The following is an 18,442-nucleotide window of genomic DNA, read 5'->3' on the forward strand; positions in this document are numbered from 1 at the left end:
AGGACAAAAAACATCCCCATCCCTGCAGGAAACGAGCGGGGGCGGCAACAACCGAGCGTTACTGGAGAGAGCCGAAGAGGAGGAGGGGAGAGCCGAGCGCTTCCGAACGGCGCCGAAGAGTGGGCGGGGACACCCGAGCTCTTCCGAACGGCGCCGAAGCGCGGGCGGGGACAGCCGAGCTCTTCCGAACGACGCCGAAGCGCGGGCGGGGACACCCGAGCTCTTCCGAACGGCGCCGAAGCGCGGGCGGGGACAGCCGAGCTCTTCCGAACGGCGCCGAAGCGCGGGCGGGGACAGCCGAGCTCTTCCGAACGGCGCCGAAGCGCGGGCGGGGACAGCCGAGCTCTTCCGAACGGCGCCGAAGCGCGGGCGGGGACACCCGAGCTCTTCCGAACGGCGCCGAAGCGCGGGCGGGGACACCCGAGCGCTTCCGAACGACGCCGAAGCGCGGGCGGGGACACCCGAGCGCTTCCGAACGACGCCGAAGCGCGGGCGGGGACACCCGAGCGCTTCCGAACGGCGCCGAAGCGCGGGCGGGGACACCCGAGCTCTTCCGAACGGCGCCGAAGCGCGGGCGGGGACAGCCGAGCTCTTCCGAACGGCGCCGAAGCGCGGGCGGGGACAGCCGAGCTCTTCCGAACGGCGCCGAAGCGCGGGCGGGGACACCCGAGCGCTTCCGAACGGCGCCGAAGCGCGGGCGGGGACACCCGAGCGCTTCCGAACGGCGCCGAAGCCTTCGCGGAAACACCCGAAGCAGCGGGGAAGCCGGGAAGATGGAGACGCCGGGTTCGGATCCCCCGTGCGGCCTCTGCGGAGCCGCCGCCGCCCCGTACACCTGCCCGCGCTGCAACCGCCGCCTCTGCTCCCTCCGCTGCTACCGCGCCCATGGCGGCTGCTCCGAAGCTTTTTACCGCGAGCAGGTGCTGCAAACCTTGCGTTCCGACCGGGGTCCCCCGCCGGCTCTCCCCGGCCTGGGGGCCGCCTTGAGGCAGCCGCGCCAGCTACGCGAGGCCGAGGCTTCAGCGGGGCGCGCAGGCCGCGGAGTGTGGGGCTCGCTCAGCGCGGTGGAACGAGCTGCTTTCCAGCGGTTGATCCGCACGGGGGAGGTGGCAAAACTGATTCCGGCGTGGAGACCGTGGTGGTGGCGCCGAAATAAAGGTAAAAACGAGGATAAATATGAACATAAAGATGAGGATGAAGATGAGGATGAGCCGCAAATTGCTCCACCACCCACCATCCCCTCATCCATCCCCGCACTGAGCTCCTTCCCGGCACCTCCGCCGTCCCCATTGCTGCGTTTCCAGCTGCCCAACGTCCTCTTTGGCTACGTCTTCGCCTGGAGCCTCCACGGAGGGGACGAGTCGCTGGTGCCAGAGCTGCCGGGCGCCGCCATCGACGTGGCAGCCGCGCTTAGGACGCGCCGGGCATTCGGATCCACCGCCCAGGCCCTTCGAGCCGCCCGGGACGATGCGAAGGGCGCCGGGTACCCAACGGGCCCCTTGGGAGATGCTGGGACGGTCCTGGCTGTGGCGGAGCTGCTGGAGGGGCCTGGGGACGATAGCGATAATTACACCCCAAATAACGCCGCTAATTACAACAATAATTATGTAATCGCGGCTCTGGCTCACCTGGAGCAGCTGTTGAGCCGGGGACGACGTAATTTGGATGGTAACGAGCGCCAAACGTTCGTTAACGCGCAGAGGAAGTGCCGCTTCCTAATGAGCTGGAGCCAGGAGGCACCAATGGGGACGATGGTGGAGCTGGCAAGGGAGACGAGGGAGGTCGTTAATGAGCTAATTAGCGCTAATGAGGCTATGGGGCAGCAGGAGATCTTTAGTGCTAATGAGGGGAGGGGCAGGCGGCTGATTGAGGAGCTGGATTGAGGTTAATGAGGTCATCACGGAAACCAATTAATGAACATCCAGAGAAGCAGCTCGTCAAGGAACCCAATTAATGAACATCCAGAGAAGCTGCTCATTAAAAAACCTAAGTAATTAACATCCAGAGAAGCTGCTCATTAAGGAACCCAACTAATTAACATCGGGAGAAGCAGCTCGTTAAGGAACCTCTAATGAGCATCCAGAGGATCAACATCCAGAGAAGCAGCTCATTGAGGAATCCGACTAACGAACATCCAGAGAAAAGCTGCTTATTAAGGGCTGAGTTAATGAGTGGGGGAATCTGGTCATTAAGGACCCCACCGAATGGGGGGTGGCTCGTTAGGGGCCAACATTTAATTAACGTAATAACGAATAAAAGCAATTACTAAAGAGCGGGAGGTGCTAATTGGTGAGGGGGCTAATTAGCCCATTGACCCCCAGAGGGGACCCAGGCGTCTGGGGCATGGCCCAGGTATGCCACGCCCACCACCTGCTGATTGGGTCTGTAGGTCTGTGTGTGTGGCTCTGCCTCCCTGTGGCTCTGCCCCCCTCCTGCTGATTGGCTGAGTGGTTTTGTGTGTGTTTGTGTGTGTGTGTGGCTCCGCCTGGGGCTCCGCCCCCTCCCCTGCAGCTCCACCCCCTGCATTAATTGGCTGAGCTGTTTTTCACGAGGCTCCGCCCCCTCCCAGCTCTTAAAGTGACAGTGACCCCGGGTTGGGGGAGGCACCAATAATTTATTTGATTATTTGGGGATCCCAGTGACATTGGGGGGAGACACGGGGGATGTCCAGGAGTTCAGGGGGGACCCAGGAGTTTGGGAAGGACCCAGGAGTTCAGGGGTTATGGGGTAATGGGGTTATTGGGGGGTTATGGGGCAACTTCTAACAATATGAGATGTGTTTAAATACAGTAAGGTATTACATATTCATAATAGCCCCAGGAATGCCTATACATATTCATAACCTTTCCCCACTTCTTATTAAAATGAGTCCCAGGTAATCATTTCCATGGTCTCCTCCTTGACCCCTCCCTGTTACACCTGTGCAGTGCCATCTGGCAGTCTTGAGGAGGGGTCTTTGAGGGTCTGTGGATGAAGGCTCCTTCAGCTTCATCACAGTGAACTCTTTCCGTTTGGCTCATTATGTTGAACTGACTGGAACCCAAGCTGCCAAGTCAATTGAAACCAGACTGGTTCCCCCCTTTTGCTGTAAATCTTCATTATCTCGTCTTCTCAGGTTTACAGCTGGTGCCTCAAGTTTACATCTAGGTGCTGTAAAACTTCTTACCTTGGCACTCAACGAGGTTCTGTTTCTACTTAACATAATTGGTTACATAAGGCTCCAAACTAGGCACGCGGAAAGTGTTGGTTATTTCCCTCTATCACAAAGCCTGTGTGGTATGGGGGATGATGACTAAAGTGTAAATACGGAGAGGCCAGGCAAATTGACCATATCACGGTGCCACAGACCCGCCACGGCAAGAGCTCTGTGCTTACAATGGTGGAAGCCACCACCAGATGACTGGAAACACGCACTGTGCCCCACGGCACTGCCCGCAACACTGTCCTGGGCCTTGAAAAGCAAGTCCTGTGGTGACATGGAACACCATGGGGAGTAATTTAGGGTTCTGCGCACTGCAGAACAGCGTTTAGATTTCTTAAAGACAAGTGCAACTTGTAGAATTCAGTGGCAGGTTCACTCTATTATTTACCGCAGGGGGGAAATATGGCAAGCCGAATGCTGCTGACCTTCTCTCCAGGTGCCTGTAGCCGTTCACGAAGCAAACTGCCGGGATTCTTGCCTCCCTGATACCCGTTCGCTCTGCAGTCTGTGTCCTGGAGCTCCGAGGACGGACTCTCAGGTGTGGCCATACCCGTCACGGTACACACGGTCAGGATTCTTCTCTCCCTGATAACCGTTTGCTCCAGAGTCTGTATTTTCAAGCTCTGAAGGCAAACTTTCAGTGGAGGCCTGTACCCGTTTGCAAAACCAAACTTTCAGGCATTCCCTTCCTGATAACCATTCACTCAGGAGTCCATGTTTAAAGCTCCAGTGGCAAACTTCTTTGATTCCACGTGGGCTTTGTTGTGTTCAGCTGTAGACATTGTTTATTGTCCATAACCTTGCAGGTGTTAGCAATCAGGACACATAACCACAGACGTAGTTATATGCGGTGCTTTATTTCAGTGCTGGGAAACCAGGGGTTCGCACCCAAAGCTGGCTTCAAACAGCTGATTCAGACTACACCTTATTTATACAACTTGGTCGCATACATATTCATTACAATTCTTGACAACCATTAGCGTATTCCACACCTATTCTAACACAAACTGTCTATCTAAGAGATGCTAAGTAACATTCGCATGTTTATCAGTTATTTCTAAGTTACCTGCTTTAAAAGAATGTATCATAAATCTATGTCAATTTTAAGAATAGGGTTTGGTTACTAAATACAAGAATGCTATGGTTGCAAGGTTGGTTGCTACCTTAATATTAATTCAGCTGTAACAGATCCAGTGATATCCAGGGCAGAGCCAGCAAAGGCCCATCCCGTACCTGTTCCAGAAGGGAACATTTTGTAAAATTGATTCTGTTACTAACACAGGTACTGTTTTGCCTGAACGCAAATTCCTTTCTTCTCAGCGACGTGCAATATAGGCCTTATCTTCTAAGTGTTCAGTGTAGTTTGTAGTTGCTTTTGGTAGATATGAGCAGAACTTTACAGCTTAATATTTTAGCAAATACAGCTTACCAAGTAACATGAAGCAAAGAGTATATTAAAAATCATACAACCGTATGCCCATAAAGAATTGATTATATTTAGTGTGCCTCTACTTAAGGTAAATGATTAATATTAAGCTTAAATTGGACTCATCCACTGACCTGTGAGTAGTAAAACCCTTGCCATACAGCTCCCTTATTTAGCAGGGAGAGCTCACAGTGGGCTCAGCCAGGCTGTCATATTTATAGAATGAAGTGATTGACTTGTAGTCAAATTGCATACAGTAGGAAAAGTCTGCACGAGACTTGTGCACTCACAAGTTACCGGCATTCAGTTGCTCTTCTGCTTCCCTGTGGGTCTCCTGGAAGGAGTTCTTGGCCTGGTTACGGCTCAGGCTCTTCCCTCCTCTGGAGCCTGGACCAATCTGCTGCGGCTTTGGCTGAGGGTGATTGGGGGATCGAGTGCATCTGCCACACACGGCAGCCCAGAGAGAACTGAGCCAGACAACGGGACTGCTTTCCGCAACATCCTCATAGACGGCTGGAGCCAGGACCGTGGCATTGAGTGAGTCTGTGACTACCCCCATCATGCACCAGCCGCCGGGACAATGGAGCGGTGCAACAGACTGTTCGAGACTATGCTCAGAACAATGGGTGCTGGAACTTTTAGAAACTGGGATTGAAATTTGAAACAGACAGGTGCCCAGGGCTGAGCTGGCCTGTGCCTCCCGAGGGGGCATCCTGACCCTCCCTGCCCAGGCACAGGGTCACAGTGGGGCCCTTTGTGACCTCACTTGGTGACACCCACTGCCCTACATGTGCTCAGCGCAGCTGCGGGCCCAGCCCACGCTGTCCGACAGGACGGTGACGGGACAGGGTGCGAGCACGGAGCTGGCGAGAGCCCCCGAGCGTAGCCCACGTCTTTCAGAGAATCAGAGAATTTTTTGGGTTGGAAGACACACTTGAGATCATCGAGTCCAACCACAACCCAGCTCTAGCTGCCCCCGGCAGACTCTCTGCTGCCCCTGGCAGACTCGGAGCAAGGAGCTCCTGAGCTCAGCTCACGTCTTTCCCCAACGAGGAGCACACGAGCGCAGCCCACACCTTTCACCGCTGCCTCTGGCAGACCTGCAGCACCGAGGCGTTTTGCCAAAGCATCCGCCTTCCCCATCCTTAGTCCTAGCCTTTGTCTGCAAAATGGCAGAGAGGCCCCCCATCCAACCTAGGCTGGCCTGGCAGGAGGAGGTTGGGGCTCCCCAGGAGGTCAGATCTCCACCAGAGCCCAACCAGGTGGATGTGGTCCAGCCACTGCAGATCGGTGAGTTGAGGGGCCCTGATTGTCTGGGCAGGGTGGGTCCCAGCAGTCGCTCTCTGCTCCACACCCAGATCACGCTTCCCCTCACACTGGCAGGGAGTCCCATGGGTGGTGGGCATGATGCTGCCTGAAGTCCAGGGCTGCTCCGAGCTGGGAGCCGGCCCCAGCACAGCTTCTGCGGGCAGAGGGGACCCAGCTCCTGCTGCAGGGCACGGGCAGCGAGAGGCAGCTGGGCGGGCAGGAGGCAGCCGTGCCGTGGAACGAGGACCTTTCCTGCCCGTCTGAAGCGAGTTCCTCGCCCGCTGCACTGGGGGCTTTCCCCGTCCTGCCTGGCTCCAGCATCTCAGCCCGTCTGCCGGGCACCCTCCAGCCCTGACACGCACGGGGAGACTGTGCCGGGGCAGCGGGCACCGGGACGGACATGGGGCAGAGCTCCTTCCTCTGCTCTCTCCTGCCTGCAAACCCTCTCTGCAGCCCTCCCTGTTCTCCTCCTTTATTAGATGCTGGCTGGTTACCTGTATACCAATTCGAAAGGAGACGCGTGGACTCCATCGCGTCCTTTGTCAGCAGCCCAGAAAAGGTAACCGTGGCCGTTTGGAAGGCGGCTGAGCCGGTGTCTGCTGACAGGGGCTCTGCTGCAGGGCTGCTGGAGGGTGCTGGCTGGGCAGAGCTGCTGCTCCCAGGTCTCCAGTTGTCACTGGATCCCCATGCTGTGGTGCCGCTGGCTCTGTGTCCCCATCTCACACTCCCTGTTTGTCTCTCTGTCCCCTGGCTGTCAGGAGGAGAGCCAGAAGATTCCATTTCTTCAGAACATTTGTGACCTGTGCTACAAAAGCAAGCGCCACGGCCTCCCACAGGGCCTAGATCTCTTCTGCCAGAGATACGATCTGGCAGAGAATATCAAGGTGAGGGGATACCTGGCGTCTCTGGGGAAGGGGGCGATGCCCCCGGCACCCTGTGAGGACAGCGTTGGGCAGGGCCGGGGACTGGTGGCACTGGGTGCTGGCAGCTGCCAGGTCCCATCCCGGCTGTGCTCTGCAGGTGCTGCTGGAAGAGGAGCCCAGAAAAAAACTGCGCACGGCGGTGCGGTGGAACGCCATGCTTGCCATTGCCGAATTGAGGTACCTACCCATCCCTCCCGGGGACCCCTGCGCGAGATCTCAAGGCACTGCTCCAAATACCAAAGTGTGACTGGCTTCTCTCTCTCTGCAGCGCAGTGGAGAGGGCACTGAAGGGCAAGGAGGCAAGCCTCCTCCAAGCCTGCTTCTCTAGTGTCTTCTTGCTTCCTCCAGAAGAGAAAATGCAGGATATGGGCCGTTATCTCTTCTTAAAAGTAAGTGCTTGGTGAACTACGGGAGCCCACAGTCCCTCTGGCTGCTCCCTGTTCACCCCGTGCTGATATATAACCAGACATACAAGGCAGGGTTGGTCTCAGCTCTGCTTTCACACCATTGTCTGCTGCCAGTTGTCCTGGCCACATCCAGTGCCAATTGCTGCTCTGGCTGTAGCAGATTACTTGCCCCTGAGTCTCTCCCAGGCACAGCAGATCAGCACAGGAGTTGCCTCTTGGCACGGAGAGTTCAGATCAGTCCCCCGTGTGTGAAACAGATGGCAGGAAACATGGCCAAAACTCGTTGTCTTCTTGCAGACCATGGAAGCCATGGACAACATGCTGCAGGCATTGGTGCTCGGCTCTTCAGCCTCCAGAGTCAGCGAGCTGCTCCAGAATATCTTCCAGGTCTGGCGTGTGCAAAGAGTGGGCTTCACAAGGGCTGTTCCTCACTCTGGAGGTGACAGTGCCACCCCGTGCCGTGCAGAGAGCGCTGCCGGGAGGGTGCCCGCCTTGCCGGGGAGCCAGGGGGTGCCCGCCAGGCTCTTCCGCAGCACAGTGGCCACAGAGGGTGGCATCTGCCTTCCTGCCTGGCCATGGGGCTGGCCCGGGGCATTTGTCCCAAGCCTGCGAGGGGTCCGAGGGCAGGAACCCCACTACAGGCTTTGCTCGAGAACAGAGTCCAGCCCAGGAGTTGGGCAGTGCTGCTTCTGCTGGAGTGCTGGCTGCTCCCAGGGCTCACCAGCAGCTTCTCTCTTCCCAGATGCTCTTGACATACACCAGCTCTGAGAGAGAATGTGTGCAGGAGAGGGCTGTGGGGAGGATAGAGAAGATGAGCTCTGCGCTATTCAGACATCCCACGCTGGCGGTAAGGAGCCAGGCACCCTCCAGCCGGGCCGTCTCCCCATCCCTGCACCCCAGAGCGGCCTGCAGTTCTCCCCACGCGGGGCTGCTGCCCAGGCAGCTGCTTTGGGAGCTGTGGCCGGCACGGGCCTGCAAAGCCCTGACGGCCCACAGAGCCAGCCCTGGACACGCGCTTGGGTTCAGGGCTTTGGCACCAGTATCCCAGCAGCAGTCCCAGTCCCGCTGGCCACCAGCAAGCCCTGGTTCACGGCAGGGCCAGCACCCTGTGCCCATGAGTCCAACCCTCCTCCTTCACCCCGGGCCTCTCTTCTCATCCTCCCCGTGCAGCCACTGCCGCCCCTGCTGCCAGTTTTGCTGCGGGCTCTGCCACCAGCACCGTCGGGCATCTCTGCAGGGCTGCTGGCACTGCCTGGCTAAGCAGCAGCATCAGGGCGCTCGGTGTGACTTGGCTTCGCTTCCTTCCTTTCCTTTCTCCCATAGTCCTGTGCGAGACACCTCAGAACTTCTGAGAGGACAGACATCGTCCTTGTGTTCATCGAGGCGATGAGAGACGCCAGCATCTTTGACAAGAAGCGGGCAACAGACTTCCTGGACATGGTCATGGAATTCCCTGACTTCTGGCTGGTGGATGTAAGTGGCCTGTGGCTGGATTGCCCTGCCAGGCTGGATTGCCCTGCCCTTCAGCCCTGTCAGGCCTTGTTCCTCCCTCCATCCCTCCCCCGCAAGCCCTGGTGTCTCAGGAATCTGAAGCCACATGAAGGTGGCAGAGAGGGATGGGAAGGACAGTTGAGGAAGTGGCTGCACTTCAGTGGCAGTGCCATCCTCACCTGTGTCTCCTCCAGCTGCCAAAGATCATGAGATGCATCCACAAAAACCTGGACAGCATCAACACAGCACCAGCCCGGCAGAGCATGGCATCCCTGCTTCTCCTCATGGCTGACAGGAGACCTGGGAAGGTGCTCACAACGCTGCTGAGGATTGCTCCACCAGGAGACAGGTACTGGCCCCAAAAGCCATGAGGGCTTGTTCACTGTGGGGAGAGGGGCACAGAGCCAAGGAATCCTGCAGGACACCCCCGAGGAGCAGGACCCTCCATCCCACCACGCTTTCCAGCGCTGGGGGTCAGCCAGGCCCGCAGGAGCCACAGCTGAGCAAGCCAGCCCAGAGCCCCCCACGCTCAGCCAGCCCCACGGGAGCACCAGCTCAGCCTCTGCTGCTGCCCAGGGAATCCAACCATCCTGCAGCGCTGAGCCCGGACACGCTGCTGTGGCCCAGGCTGCCCTGCTGACAGAGCGCTCTCCTGCAGGACTGCCCTGGACATGTGGGACATGATGATCTCCACACCCCGGCCTCTGAAGAAGACCTTAACAAGCTTGCGCAAAAGACTCCTGGTCATAGACTCCACGTTTCCCGGAGGCGTCATCAGTGGGTCAGAAAGAGCTGACATGGTGAGCAGGGCTGCATCAAGAGGAGCAATGTTGGCAGCTGGGGCTGGGGCATTGGGTGAGGCGGTGGCTTGGCCTTGGCTGGGGGTCAGGTAGTGGCTGACAGCTCCAAATGCCCTCCCTGCCGTGCTGGGGCCTGATGGCTGCCTGGGGAGCTTTCCAGGCATGGAGTCTCTCCAAGACATCTGCCCACGGGGGCCTGTGGGAAAAGGAGCGGCTGAGCAGGACACAGGGAGTCACTGCTTTTCTTCCCTCCCTGCCCTGGCCCTACTCTCCTGTATCTCCGTGGCTGTGCCCATGGCCACCACCTGCCAGGAGGCTGCCACAGAGATTCCTGTGCCACCACCTGCCACAAAGCTGGACAGGAGGCTGGTGCTCAGTGACCGGCTTTTTTTGCCAGGGTGGTCTTTGACCCTTTCACAAAAATGAAACTCTTTTTCGTACAGGCAAGAAAAATACAATCCCTCCTGCCACAAGTTGTGGGGTTGCTCGACTACGGCAACACAGAAATGAAAAGGAAAGTCCTGGCATTCTTCCGCAGCGTGATGGGACATCTGAAGAGGGAAGAGGCCAGACCCGCTGTCGAGCAGCTGGAGGAAAAGCTCCTGCCCCTCTTTGACGATGTAAGGCTGATGACGGAGCCTGAGCCCTGCGGGTGGGCAGCCTGCAGTGCCAGCTGCCCTCCGGCCCAGCCCCGTGGGCAGCACTGGGAGCAGGCTCTGCTCCCCTGGGCTCTCGTGGGATGGCTTCTGGGCTTTGCAGCCCAGCACAGCTCCCTGCTGCACAACCTGACCATGGAGCATCTCCCCTCATGTCAGCCCCGATACTGCCCCTGCTCACCATGGGCAGAGAGCTGCTGGGATTGAAGTCCGCCTTTCTTCCTTCCTCCCAGGAGTCCAGCCAGCTGCGAGAGCTCTCCATCCGCCTCTTCCGAGAGCGGGTGCAGTCAGTGATGGCGCACGACAAGAAGAGGATGAAGAGCTACGTGCACCGTGCGCTGCTCCCCCTCTTCTTTCGTTTGAGCGACCAGAGCAACAACGTGGCCAAGGTACAGATCTCCACGCTGAGCACTGAGGCACAGAAGGGTGTGCTGGCAGCACACGGGTGGCCTGGGCACCAGGGGACAGGGCTGCTGGCAACTGGCAGCTTCCTCCAGCCCATAGGAAGGGTCCCTACAGACCCAGCATGAGTAGCAGTAGAGAAGCTGCCATGGCCATTTCCACCACCTGCCATACCTGGTCCCACAGGGCTCAGCAGCAGCCCGTGGCCACCGAGGCCTAAACAGGCGCATCCCTACGGGCTCCTCAGCTGTCCCTGCAGGCGCTGGGTCTCGAGCTTTGAGCCTCAGTCCCTGTCCCCCAGGGCTGTGCACAAGAGAGCCCCAGATGTTTGGGCCAGGGCAAGTCGCTGGCCCCAAAGGGCAGGTGTTCCAGGAACAAAGCCAAGAACAGGGGGACACCAGGTCTCCTTACGCAGACGGTGGGTGCCATGTCCCATCTTCTGCTGTCCCGCAGGCCGCCAGGGAAGCCCTCCTTGGTGCAGCAGAGCTCCTGGAATGGAAACAGCTCCAACACCTGGTGCGGACTCGGCAGACATGGAGGACTGGAGAGAGCTTGGTGAGAACAGCTAAGGCCCAGGCTGGCTGAGGGCTGCCCCACATGTCTGTGCTGTGTGCTCTGCAGATGTGCCTCGCCCGCCCTGCTGCAGCCCCGAGCTGCACCCTTGTTCCCTGTCCTCAAGAACAGAGCCCCCAAGGGCTCTCCCCTCTGCCCCATGTCCGGCGGGAAGGAGGGCGCTCAGCACCCCTGGGACCACTCTGCCTGTGTCTGTCTCTCAGCCTCAGCCCCACAGGGCTCCTGGCTGGGGGGCAGGAGAGGCCTGCGGGGAAAGGGGAACCTGGGTTACTGGGAGGAGGGACTGGTCCAGCCAGCTCGGGGGTGGGGTGCAGACGGTGACATGCTCACACCTTTGTGCCCTCTCCAGGTGGAGCAGGACAGGAGCAGGGCTCAAGAATTCTTGAGTCAGAGCCTGCCATACTTGAGGGATGCTCAGGCCAGCTTGCGAGAGGCGGCCGTGAGGTTCATCGGTGAGTCACAGCCCCCGGGTCCCTCTTTCAGCAGCCTGACCCCAGTCCCCGCTGCTGCCCTGGCGCAAGGAGCAGCCCTGTGGCTGCCAGAGCCCCGGCCGCCCCGTGCAGGGCCTTGGCCTCCCCTCCCAACCCTGCCCACGTGGGTGGCCTTGGTGGCCGCCTTGCTCGGTCCCGCTATGTCAGCTCTGGGCTATCCCCTGGGGCCAGCTCTGGTGAGGGGGAGGCAACAGGGGTCTGACGGAACTCTGTGCCCAGGGCTGGCTGCGCGGCCCCTGAGGGACCAAGGGGAGGAGGAGAAGCTGGCTGAGATCTGCAGTGGTGAGTAGGGAGCTTGCTCAGGAGGGGATGCCTGGGGGTCTCTGCAGATGTGGGAGATCATCTGGGCTCTGCTCCTTTCTGTTGCAGCCCTTCAGCCCTTGGAGAAGGACAGTAAACCCTCCACCCGCTCCCTCGCTACTCAGACCATCCTCATCCTGAGCAGTCCGAGGGAGCAGCCACGATCGCGATGGTCCCTGCAGGCCCTGTGCTGCTGGCGTCGCTGACCCAGGTGGAGGAGCAGCTCTCCTTGCGGAAAAACGGCTGCATTTTAATAAAGAGCCCTTCTTGAAGCTGGGTTGGATGTCTGCCTTTCCCAAGGACCCCAGAACCTCTCTGATTGCTGTGGCACTTTTGAGAGCACAGCCCGGCATCATGGGCAAGGGTGACAGAGCAGACAGGAGCACTTGCAATGAGGGCAGCTGAGACGAATCTCACTGGGCCAGTGGGGTTTGTTCCTGGAGTCACACACAGGCAGGGCACTGTTGTGAACTCGCAGAACCCAAGGGACCGGGCTGGGGGTGTTGGAGGGACAGGACTGCATGGGATGCAAGTGAGGGGTAAAGAATTCAAGGGGAGGGGACACGGGGAATTCAAGTGAGGTTGTTGGTGGGGGCAGGAGGAAGAGGACAGCAGAGGAACAAAACGCGGGGATCAGGAAAGTGTTTGGGAGGGGGTGTTCAAGGAGGGGGATCTGGGGGCACTACCGCAGTGGACAGGGTGAAAGGCAAAGGACGGAGTGGAAAGATGGAAAGAAAGGCATTGGCATCCATCAAAGGGAGAGCATTTGGGGACCCTCTATAGGACACAGAGGAGATCCTGAGGAGGAGATACCTGAGGGGTCTTAAAGGATGGAATGGGGAGGCCCAAAGAAGAGGGGTGTGGGGGCACCAAGACAAGAAACCGGTGGGGGCCCTCACTGGAGCCTCACCTGCGCATCCTCTGGGGTGCACAGCAGGATGGTGAAGAGCAGGGCCACGCTGAGCACTGCGACCTTCATCTTCCTCTGCGGTGCAGCGAGTCCTGGGTGATGCCAGAAAAGGTGAGGGCACCTTTATCCCTCCCAGGAGGACTCCCTGCCCCTCCCCACGCCTCCAGACCCCAGGGCAAAGCTTGGCAGAGACACCCGCCCTGGCAACCCAGCCTTGGCACAGAGTCACCCCCACCTTGAGCACTGATCCAGCTGCCTTCCCTGGCATCAGTGCCGCTTCCTGCATGGGGCAGCTGCACGGGGAAGGGCCCGGGCATCCACAGTGGTGAGGGGGGACAGTAGTGTGTCCCTGACAGCCAGACACCCTATGGTGATGACCCACTGCTCCAACTCGAAACCATCCTGCAACAACCCCAAAAGCCTGATCCCCCCACCTGCCAGTGCCCCTCACCTCCCAGCACCACCATCTCCCAGTGCCCCTCAACTCCCAGGCCAGTCTTTCCCTATGGAACCCCCCCTAGAGATGACACCAGCCTCAAATCTGGGGTCTCTAAGCACAATTATCTCTGAGCCCTTTCCAGCCCCTTAAATAAATGAGGGGCTGGGAGTCACTCCTCTTCTTGGGGCACCAGGGACCCCAGGATTAGGGAGCTCTGGGAGGTGGGAGGACAGCTGGGGCAATGTGGACAGCTGGTGACTGGGATCCTCAGTCACTGGTGGCGCTGCCAATGGGGAGCACTGGTGAATCCTGGGCTCTGGGAGAGGAGGGCTGGGCTTGGGGGAAGTGCTGGGGTGGTGTCAGTGCCCAGCTCCAGCCCACCCCATTTCCCTTGCACCGCCAGCCCCCAACTGGTCCAGTCTGCAGCCACAGCTGAGAACAGAGCAGAGGGAACATCCCCTGCCCTGGCTCTCACCTGTCCCTGCCTGGGGTCACTGTGCCCTCCCAGACAACCTGGGTCCCGCCCTGTAGAGCTGATCCCACATGGTGGGTCCCAGTGTCCCTGTCCCCAACAAGGCTCTGGCTCCAGCCCTGTCCCTTCCTGGGACTGGGCTACAGCTCACCAAAGGCCCTTGTCCCCACCGAGTGTCCCTTCAATGCCCCCATCCTCGGCCCAGGCCAGCGCTGTCCCTGAGCAGGACGTGGCCATCCAGAGGGACGTGATGAAGCGGGCGCTTGTTCCCAGGCAGCCGCTCGGAGCTCATTGCAGGACGGAGCTCCCCTGGCACAAGGAGGGATGTTTGCTCCCACAGCGGCTCTGATAAGCTCTGTTTGCCCGGGGCCCATGGCACAAGAAGCCCGTTCACCAAGATCGGTGCCTCACAGAGTGACCGATCGGGGATCCAGGGCAGTTAAAGCAGCCTGGAAGCCTGGGCTCCCCCAGCCCTGGCAGCGGGCAGAGCCCATAGAGAAGGGCAGTGCTGGGGCAGCGGGGAGGAGCAGGTCCTGGGGCACCCGCACGCCTGGGGCTCCCTGGCTGCCCTGGGCACAGGCTGGAGCCCAGAGGCTGGGGGGTCCCAGGGGAGCAGCTGGACAGCCGGGATGCCGCTCTGCTTCGGGACAGCCTGGGGAGTCCTGCCGGAGTGGGGCTCAGAGCAGCTGGGGGATGGAGCTGTGTCCCCAGGGGCACGGCCTCCCCTGCCCTCTCCCCCGCCCGCCTTGCAGATCTCCCTGGCTTTTTGCAGGGCGCGGGGTTCCCTTCACTGCACCCCTGGCCCAAACATCCCCATCCTGGGGGCCCTGGTCAGCATCCTCTGGGCACTGTGGGGTCGGTTTATAACTCCAGTCTCAGTGGCTGCTGCCCGGGCGACCTGGATGTTGAGCGGTTTCCAGCACCAGTCTGTGCTCACTGACTGGAGCAGAAGAGGGATCTCAGATTCCCAAGACCCGATTTCTGTCCCTGCAGAGCTGGCAGCCCTTGAGGGACATACCTGTGTTTGCTTTGATATTCTTCAGTGGCTGACTCTGGGCTGTGTGAGCATCTCCATGATGTACTTTTACAACCATGTTCTCCGTACAGACAGCAACACCTTGCCACAGTTCAGCAGCCTCTTGGAAAGTAAATGTGGAAAAGCAAGATGTGCGGTTCCAGCCATCTGGATGATAAAGGAAGATCAATACTAACATGACCATCTGGGCGGTCAAAGACATAATACTAACATAATAACATAGAAAGGGCCTTGGACAGAGTACTTTGAAGTACGTTTCTCATAACTGTAAAACGTTATAGCCCAGACTCGTGGGAATGGTATCTCGGGCCAGATAACCGCTCCCAAGCGCATGGGATTTGTGATGTCCTTGGGCCTGGTCTGTGAACGAGTGGGAACGTAACTGAAATAAACATCACATGAGTTTAGTGTGTTTTTAATAACAATTACTGGAAAAACATCTTATGTACCATCTTAGTCCAGGCCCATATCTGTCCCCCAAGGAATGTATTTTGGTGTTGGGGCAGGGGAGGAGCACAGACAGGCAGCCTGGACCCCTGGGTCCTCTGCCCTGCTCGGGGAGGGGAGGTCGTTCCCTGTATGATGGGCTCAGCACTCCTGGGCTCACAGGAGATGTCACCCCCTCCAGAAGCCATCTGCTGTTCACAAGGCCACCAGTGCAGCAAGTCAACATTCATTTGATGCAACCAGTCTGTTAGAGCCAGTAATCCTGTGTAAAATCGATGCAAAATTACCACTGTGCTTAACTACAATGTGCCATGGAACAACCAGGCACTGACAAATCTCTCTGTTTTCCCTGGGAAATCACATTTGTGGCACTTTCACCCCCAAATCTCAGCAGCAGCGTTTGTTAACACCGGTTAACAGCTTTGGGTACCCAGAGCTGCCTTCAGCTCACGTGAAAACGTCTCCTCACGCTCAGTGTGAGCCCAAGAACGACGCCTCCCCAATGCCCAAACTGAGGAACCTCAAGCAGTGCCCCCTTCTCCAAGGGCTGCGTTACAATCTGTGACAGAAAGGGGCTTCCACAGCCTGGAAAAGCTCCACAAGGAACTGGAGATTCCTGGGTCTCAGAGTAATTCTAGAGCTCAAGTGGTGACAGCCATCAGCTCCAGCTCAGACAATACATGCCAACGCCCATCACTGACCCAGGAAGGCAGCTCTTCCTGTCCTGCCCAACGCCTTCAAATCCAGCACACTTTGTCCCTCCAACAGGAGGCAGCTGATTGATTTCTAACACCACTCTTCTCTGTCTACTTCGAGATGAACCAGACATACGTTATACAAGCAACCAAGTCCCCGCCTGGAAGCAGCGGAGCCTTTTGCCTTCTCCTTCCCACCCCACTTTGCAGGAGAAGGAAAACAAACGGCAGAAGAGACGCTGAGAAATTCAACCACCAAATGGAGAGGAAACCTTTGAGAGCGGGAAAACTTATCCGTACAATGGAGAGAGCTACGCTGAATGAATAACACTGAAAACGAACCCTTCTTGCAGGGTAAAGTGCACAGCAATTCAAGACCTGCTGAACAGACCCCTGCCATTCTCAGCAATAAACAACCCCCAAGGCTCAACCAGCCAGCCAGGGTCACTGCTCTAAATCCAAGCGCAACTGCACCGACCTGAGCCAACACGGACACAGCCGCCTCCCTTGGCCCACACGAAGCTGCACAGGCCACGCGCTGCTCCAACAGGAACGTGCTGGGGACACCCGGGTTTCTCATGGCGGCCTCTGCGCTGTCACCTGCACAAAGCACCAAGAGACCGGCAGCTGTGGGCTCAGCTCCGGGGGTTCCCGGGACCGGGGTCTCCAAGGGCCCGTTCGCACACGGATCCTTGTGCGCGCGCCCCGACCGCGGGCGCCTCTCCCGCCCCCATCCCGACCCGCCGCTCGCCCCCCCGGACCCGCCGCTCGCCCCCCCGGACCCGCCGCTCTCTCCCCCGGACCCGCCGCTCGCCCCCCCGGACCCGCCGCTCTCTCCCGCGGACCCGCCGCTCTCTCCCCCGGACCCGCCGCTCGCCCCCCCGGACCCGCCGCTCTCTCCCGCGGACCCGCCGCTCTCTCCCGCGGACCCGCCGCTCTCTCCCCCGGACCCGCCGCTCGCTCCCCCGGACCCGCCGCTCGCTCCCCCGGACCCGCCGCTCGCCCCCCCGGACCCGCCGCTCGCCCCCCCGGACCCGCTCAGCAGCCTCCGCTCGCCCCAGCCCTGTAGCCGGAAATTGCGTCACCGGGAGGGGCGAGCCGAGCGGCGCTGCCGGCAGGACCCCGCCAGAGCTGTCCGATTATTCGCCTGACCCGCCAAATTTTTATACGAAATGTGAATGAGTTGAGCAGTTATTAAAATAACAAAGTCTCTGGCAGCCGTGCCGTCATGGTGGCTCAGTGCAGTGGAAAACCCCCTGAACTGCAGGTCAGCCTCAGCTCTCAGATGAGCTCCTCCCCGCCCTCCGCACCGCTGACCCCGCAGCACAAAGCGCGACCGGCGCGTCCCGCGGGCGGACTCGGTGTCCGCGCTCGTTCGTCGCCTCCTCGCTGGCTGCAGCGGGACTGAGGGGCTGTGGGTTCCAAACCTGCGGTTTGCTGCCCTTGCACAGAGGAGAAGGCTCGGCTGCTGAGAACAGGTTCCGTGTTAAACTCGGCTGAAGAGAAGTTTCTCCTCCTGGGATCTCAGAACAGCAGCAGCTCCAAGGAACTGACAGAGCATGGGCCGCGGGCATTTCTCAGTGTCTGTGCTGAGAGGTTTGATCTGGGCGTTGTTAATGCCAGAAAGAGGTGGAAAGATAAAGAGATAAAGATGAGGGGTCGTGCTGCACAGAGTTACAGCATTTTTGCAAATGAGGAACTGAAATACGTAGCTTACGCTTTTTCTATGGATAAACAACATTTAATCCAATTCCTTAACTGTATTCCTTGAACACGTGTTCGTTAGAGCACAAGCCAAACAGCGCTGGGTGCACGGGCGATTCACTCTTTGTACTGGACATTCACATTAACAGTGCTGATAGTGGTTACATCACCAATCCCGTGTCCATTTCAATTTCAATTCCCCTGGTCCTTGGGTTACTCCCCAGGTTCTTTCTCCCGTCCGTGGTCCTTTAACTCGAGAGCCGTGTGTCCATCCTTTCTCTGCAGTCCGAACGGCTGGTTCTGTAGTTAATAAGGCAAGAAAAGGTCCTTCCCATCGTGGGGTCAGAGTTTCCTCTTTCCAGGTTTTAATTAGTACTTTATCCCCAGGTTGTATTTTATGAATCGGAAACCCTAAAGGCAGAGTCTGATTTAAAATCTCTTTCTCCCTTCATTTAGTTCCTGCGACTATAAACTTCATATGCAATTTCAATTAGCTGAGCAATAGTTACATCCCTCAGCTCCTCCCTTTTGTAGTTTCTTACACTAATTTCAGATCCAGATCAGTCTGTGCGCAGAACAACACTGACTGCAACACAGCTAACCCAGAATTTCACATTCACATCACTTCCCCCTCTCATTTACTCTCATGTGTACAGATGCATCTGAACGGGGAGCGCGGTGGCACTTTAATAATGGAACCGGTTCTCATTTTGTAATTATCTCCCCGAACAAAATTCTTTTGGTACCAAATATAAACGTG

The 18,442-nt window shown here is 58.4% G+C and overlaps 2 protein-coding genes, 1 long non-coding RNA gene and 1 other non-coding gene across 4 annotated transcripts; 3 read left to right on the forward strand and 1 right to left on the reverse strand.

Annotated features, from left to right (window-relative positions):
• Window positions 1–654: 654 nt before the first annotated feature.
• ZNHIT2 (zinc finger HIT-type containing 2) lies at window positions 655–2,270 on the forward strand. Its single transcript, XM_065855180.2, has one exon. The coding sequence runs from the start codon at window positions 774–776 to the stop codon at window positions 1,881–1,883; it is 1,110 nt and encodes a 369-aa protein (XP_065711252.1). The 5' UTR covers window positions 655–773; the 3' UTR covers window positions 1,884–2,270.
• A 6,612-nt stretch (window positions 2,271–8,882) lies between these two features.
• On the forward strand, window positions 8,883–10,420 carry LOC139825504 (uncharacterized). Its single transcript, XM_071798403.1, has 3 exons — window positions 8,883–9,106; window positions 9,416–9,557; window positions 10,001–10,420. The coding sequence occupies exons 1-3, from the start codon at window positions 8,883–8,885 to the stop codon at window positions 10,418–10,420; spliced, it is 786 nt and encodes a 261-aa protein (XP_071654504.1).
• Window positions 10,421–11,071: 651 nt separating this feature from the next.
• On the forward strand, window positions 11,072–11,961 carry LOC139825505 (uncharacterized). The gene is made up of 3 exons (XR_011735581.1): window positions 11,072–11,170; window positions 11,538–11,640; window positions 11,899–11,961. It is a non-coding gene; the product is annotated as an uncharacterized lncRNA (long non-coding RNA).
• A 3,939-nt stretch (window positions 11,962–15,900) lies between these two features.
• Window positions 15,901–15,985, reverse strand: LOC136111361 (small nucleolar RNA SNORD45). Its single transcript, XR_010652748.1, has one exon. It is a non-coding gene; the product is annotated as a small nucleolar RNA SNORD45 (small nucleolar RNA).
• Between the last annotated feature and the right edge of the window lie 2,457 nt (window positions 15,986–18,442).

The sequence above is a fragment of the Patagioenas fasciata genome, chromosome 23 (assembly GCF_037038585.1).
Source record: "Patagioenas fasciata isolate bPatFas1 chromosome 23, bPatFas1.hap1, whole genome shotgun sequence".
Classification (NCBI taxonomy): Eukaryota; Metazoa; Chordata; class Aves; order Columbiformes; family Columbidae; genus Patagioenas; species Patagioenas fasciata.

What these genes read in the sequence shown, in the direction of transcription:
- ZNHIT2 (XM_065855180.2), top strand. Translation starts at nt 774, where the DNA reads ATGGAGACGCCGGGTTCGGATCCCCCGTGCGGCCTCTGCGGAGCCGCC.
- LOC139825504 (XM_071798403.1), top strand. Translation starts at nt 8,883, where the DNA reads ATGGGAAGGACAGTTGAGGAAGTGGCTGCACTTCAGTGGCAGTGCCAT. An exon ending in ATTGCTCCACCAGGAGACAG is followed by an intron (nt 9,107 to 9,415) that starts GTACTGGCCCCA and finishes GCTCTCCTGCAG; the next exon opens with GACTGCCCTGGACATGTGGG. An exon ending in GGTCAGAAAGAGCTGACATG is followed by an intron (nt 9,558 to 10,000) that starts GTGAGCAGGGCT and finishes TTTTTCGTACAG; the next exon opens with GCAAGAAAAATACAATCCCT.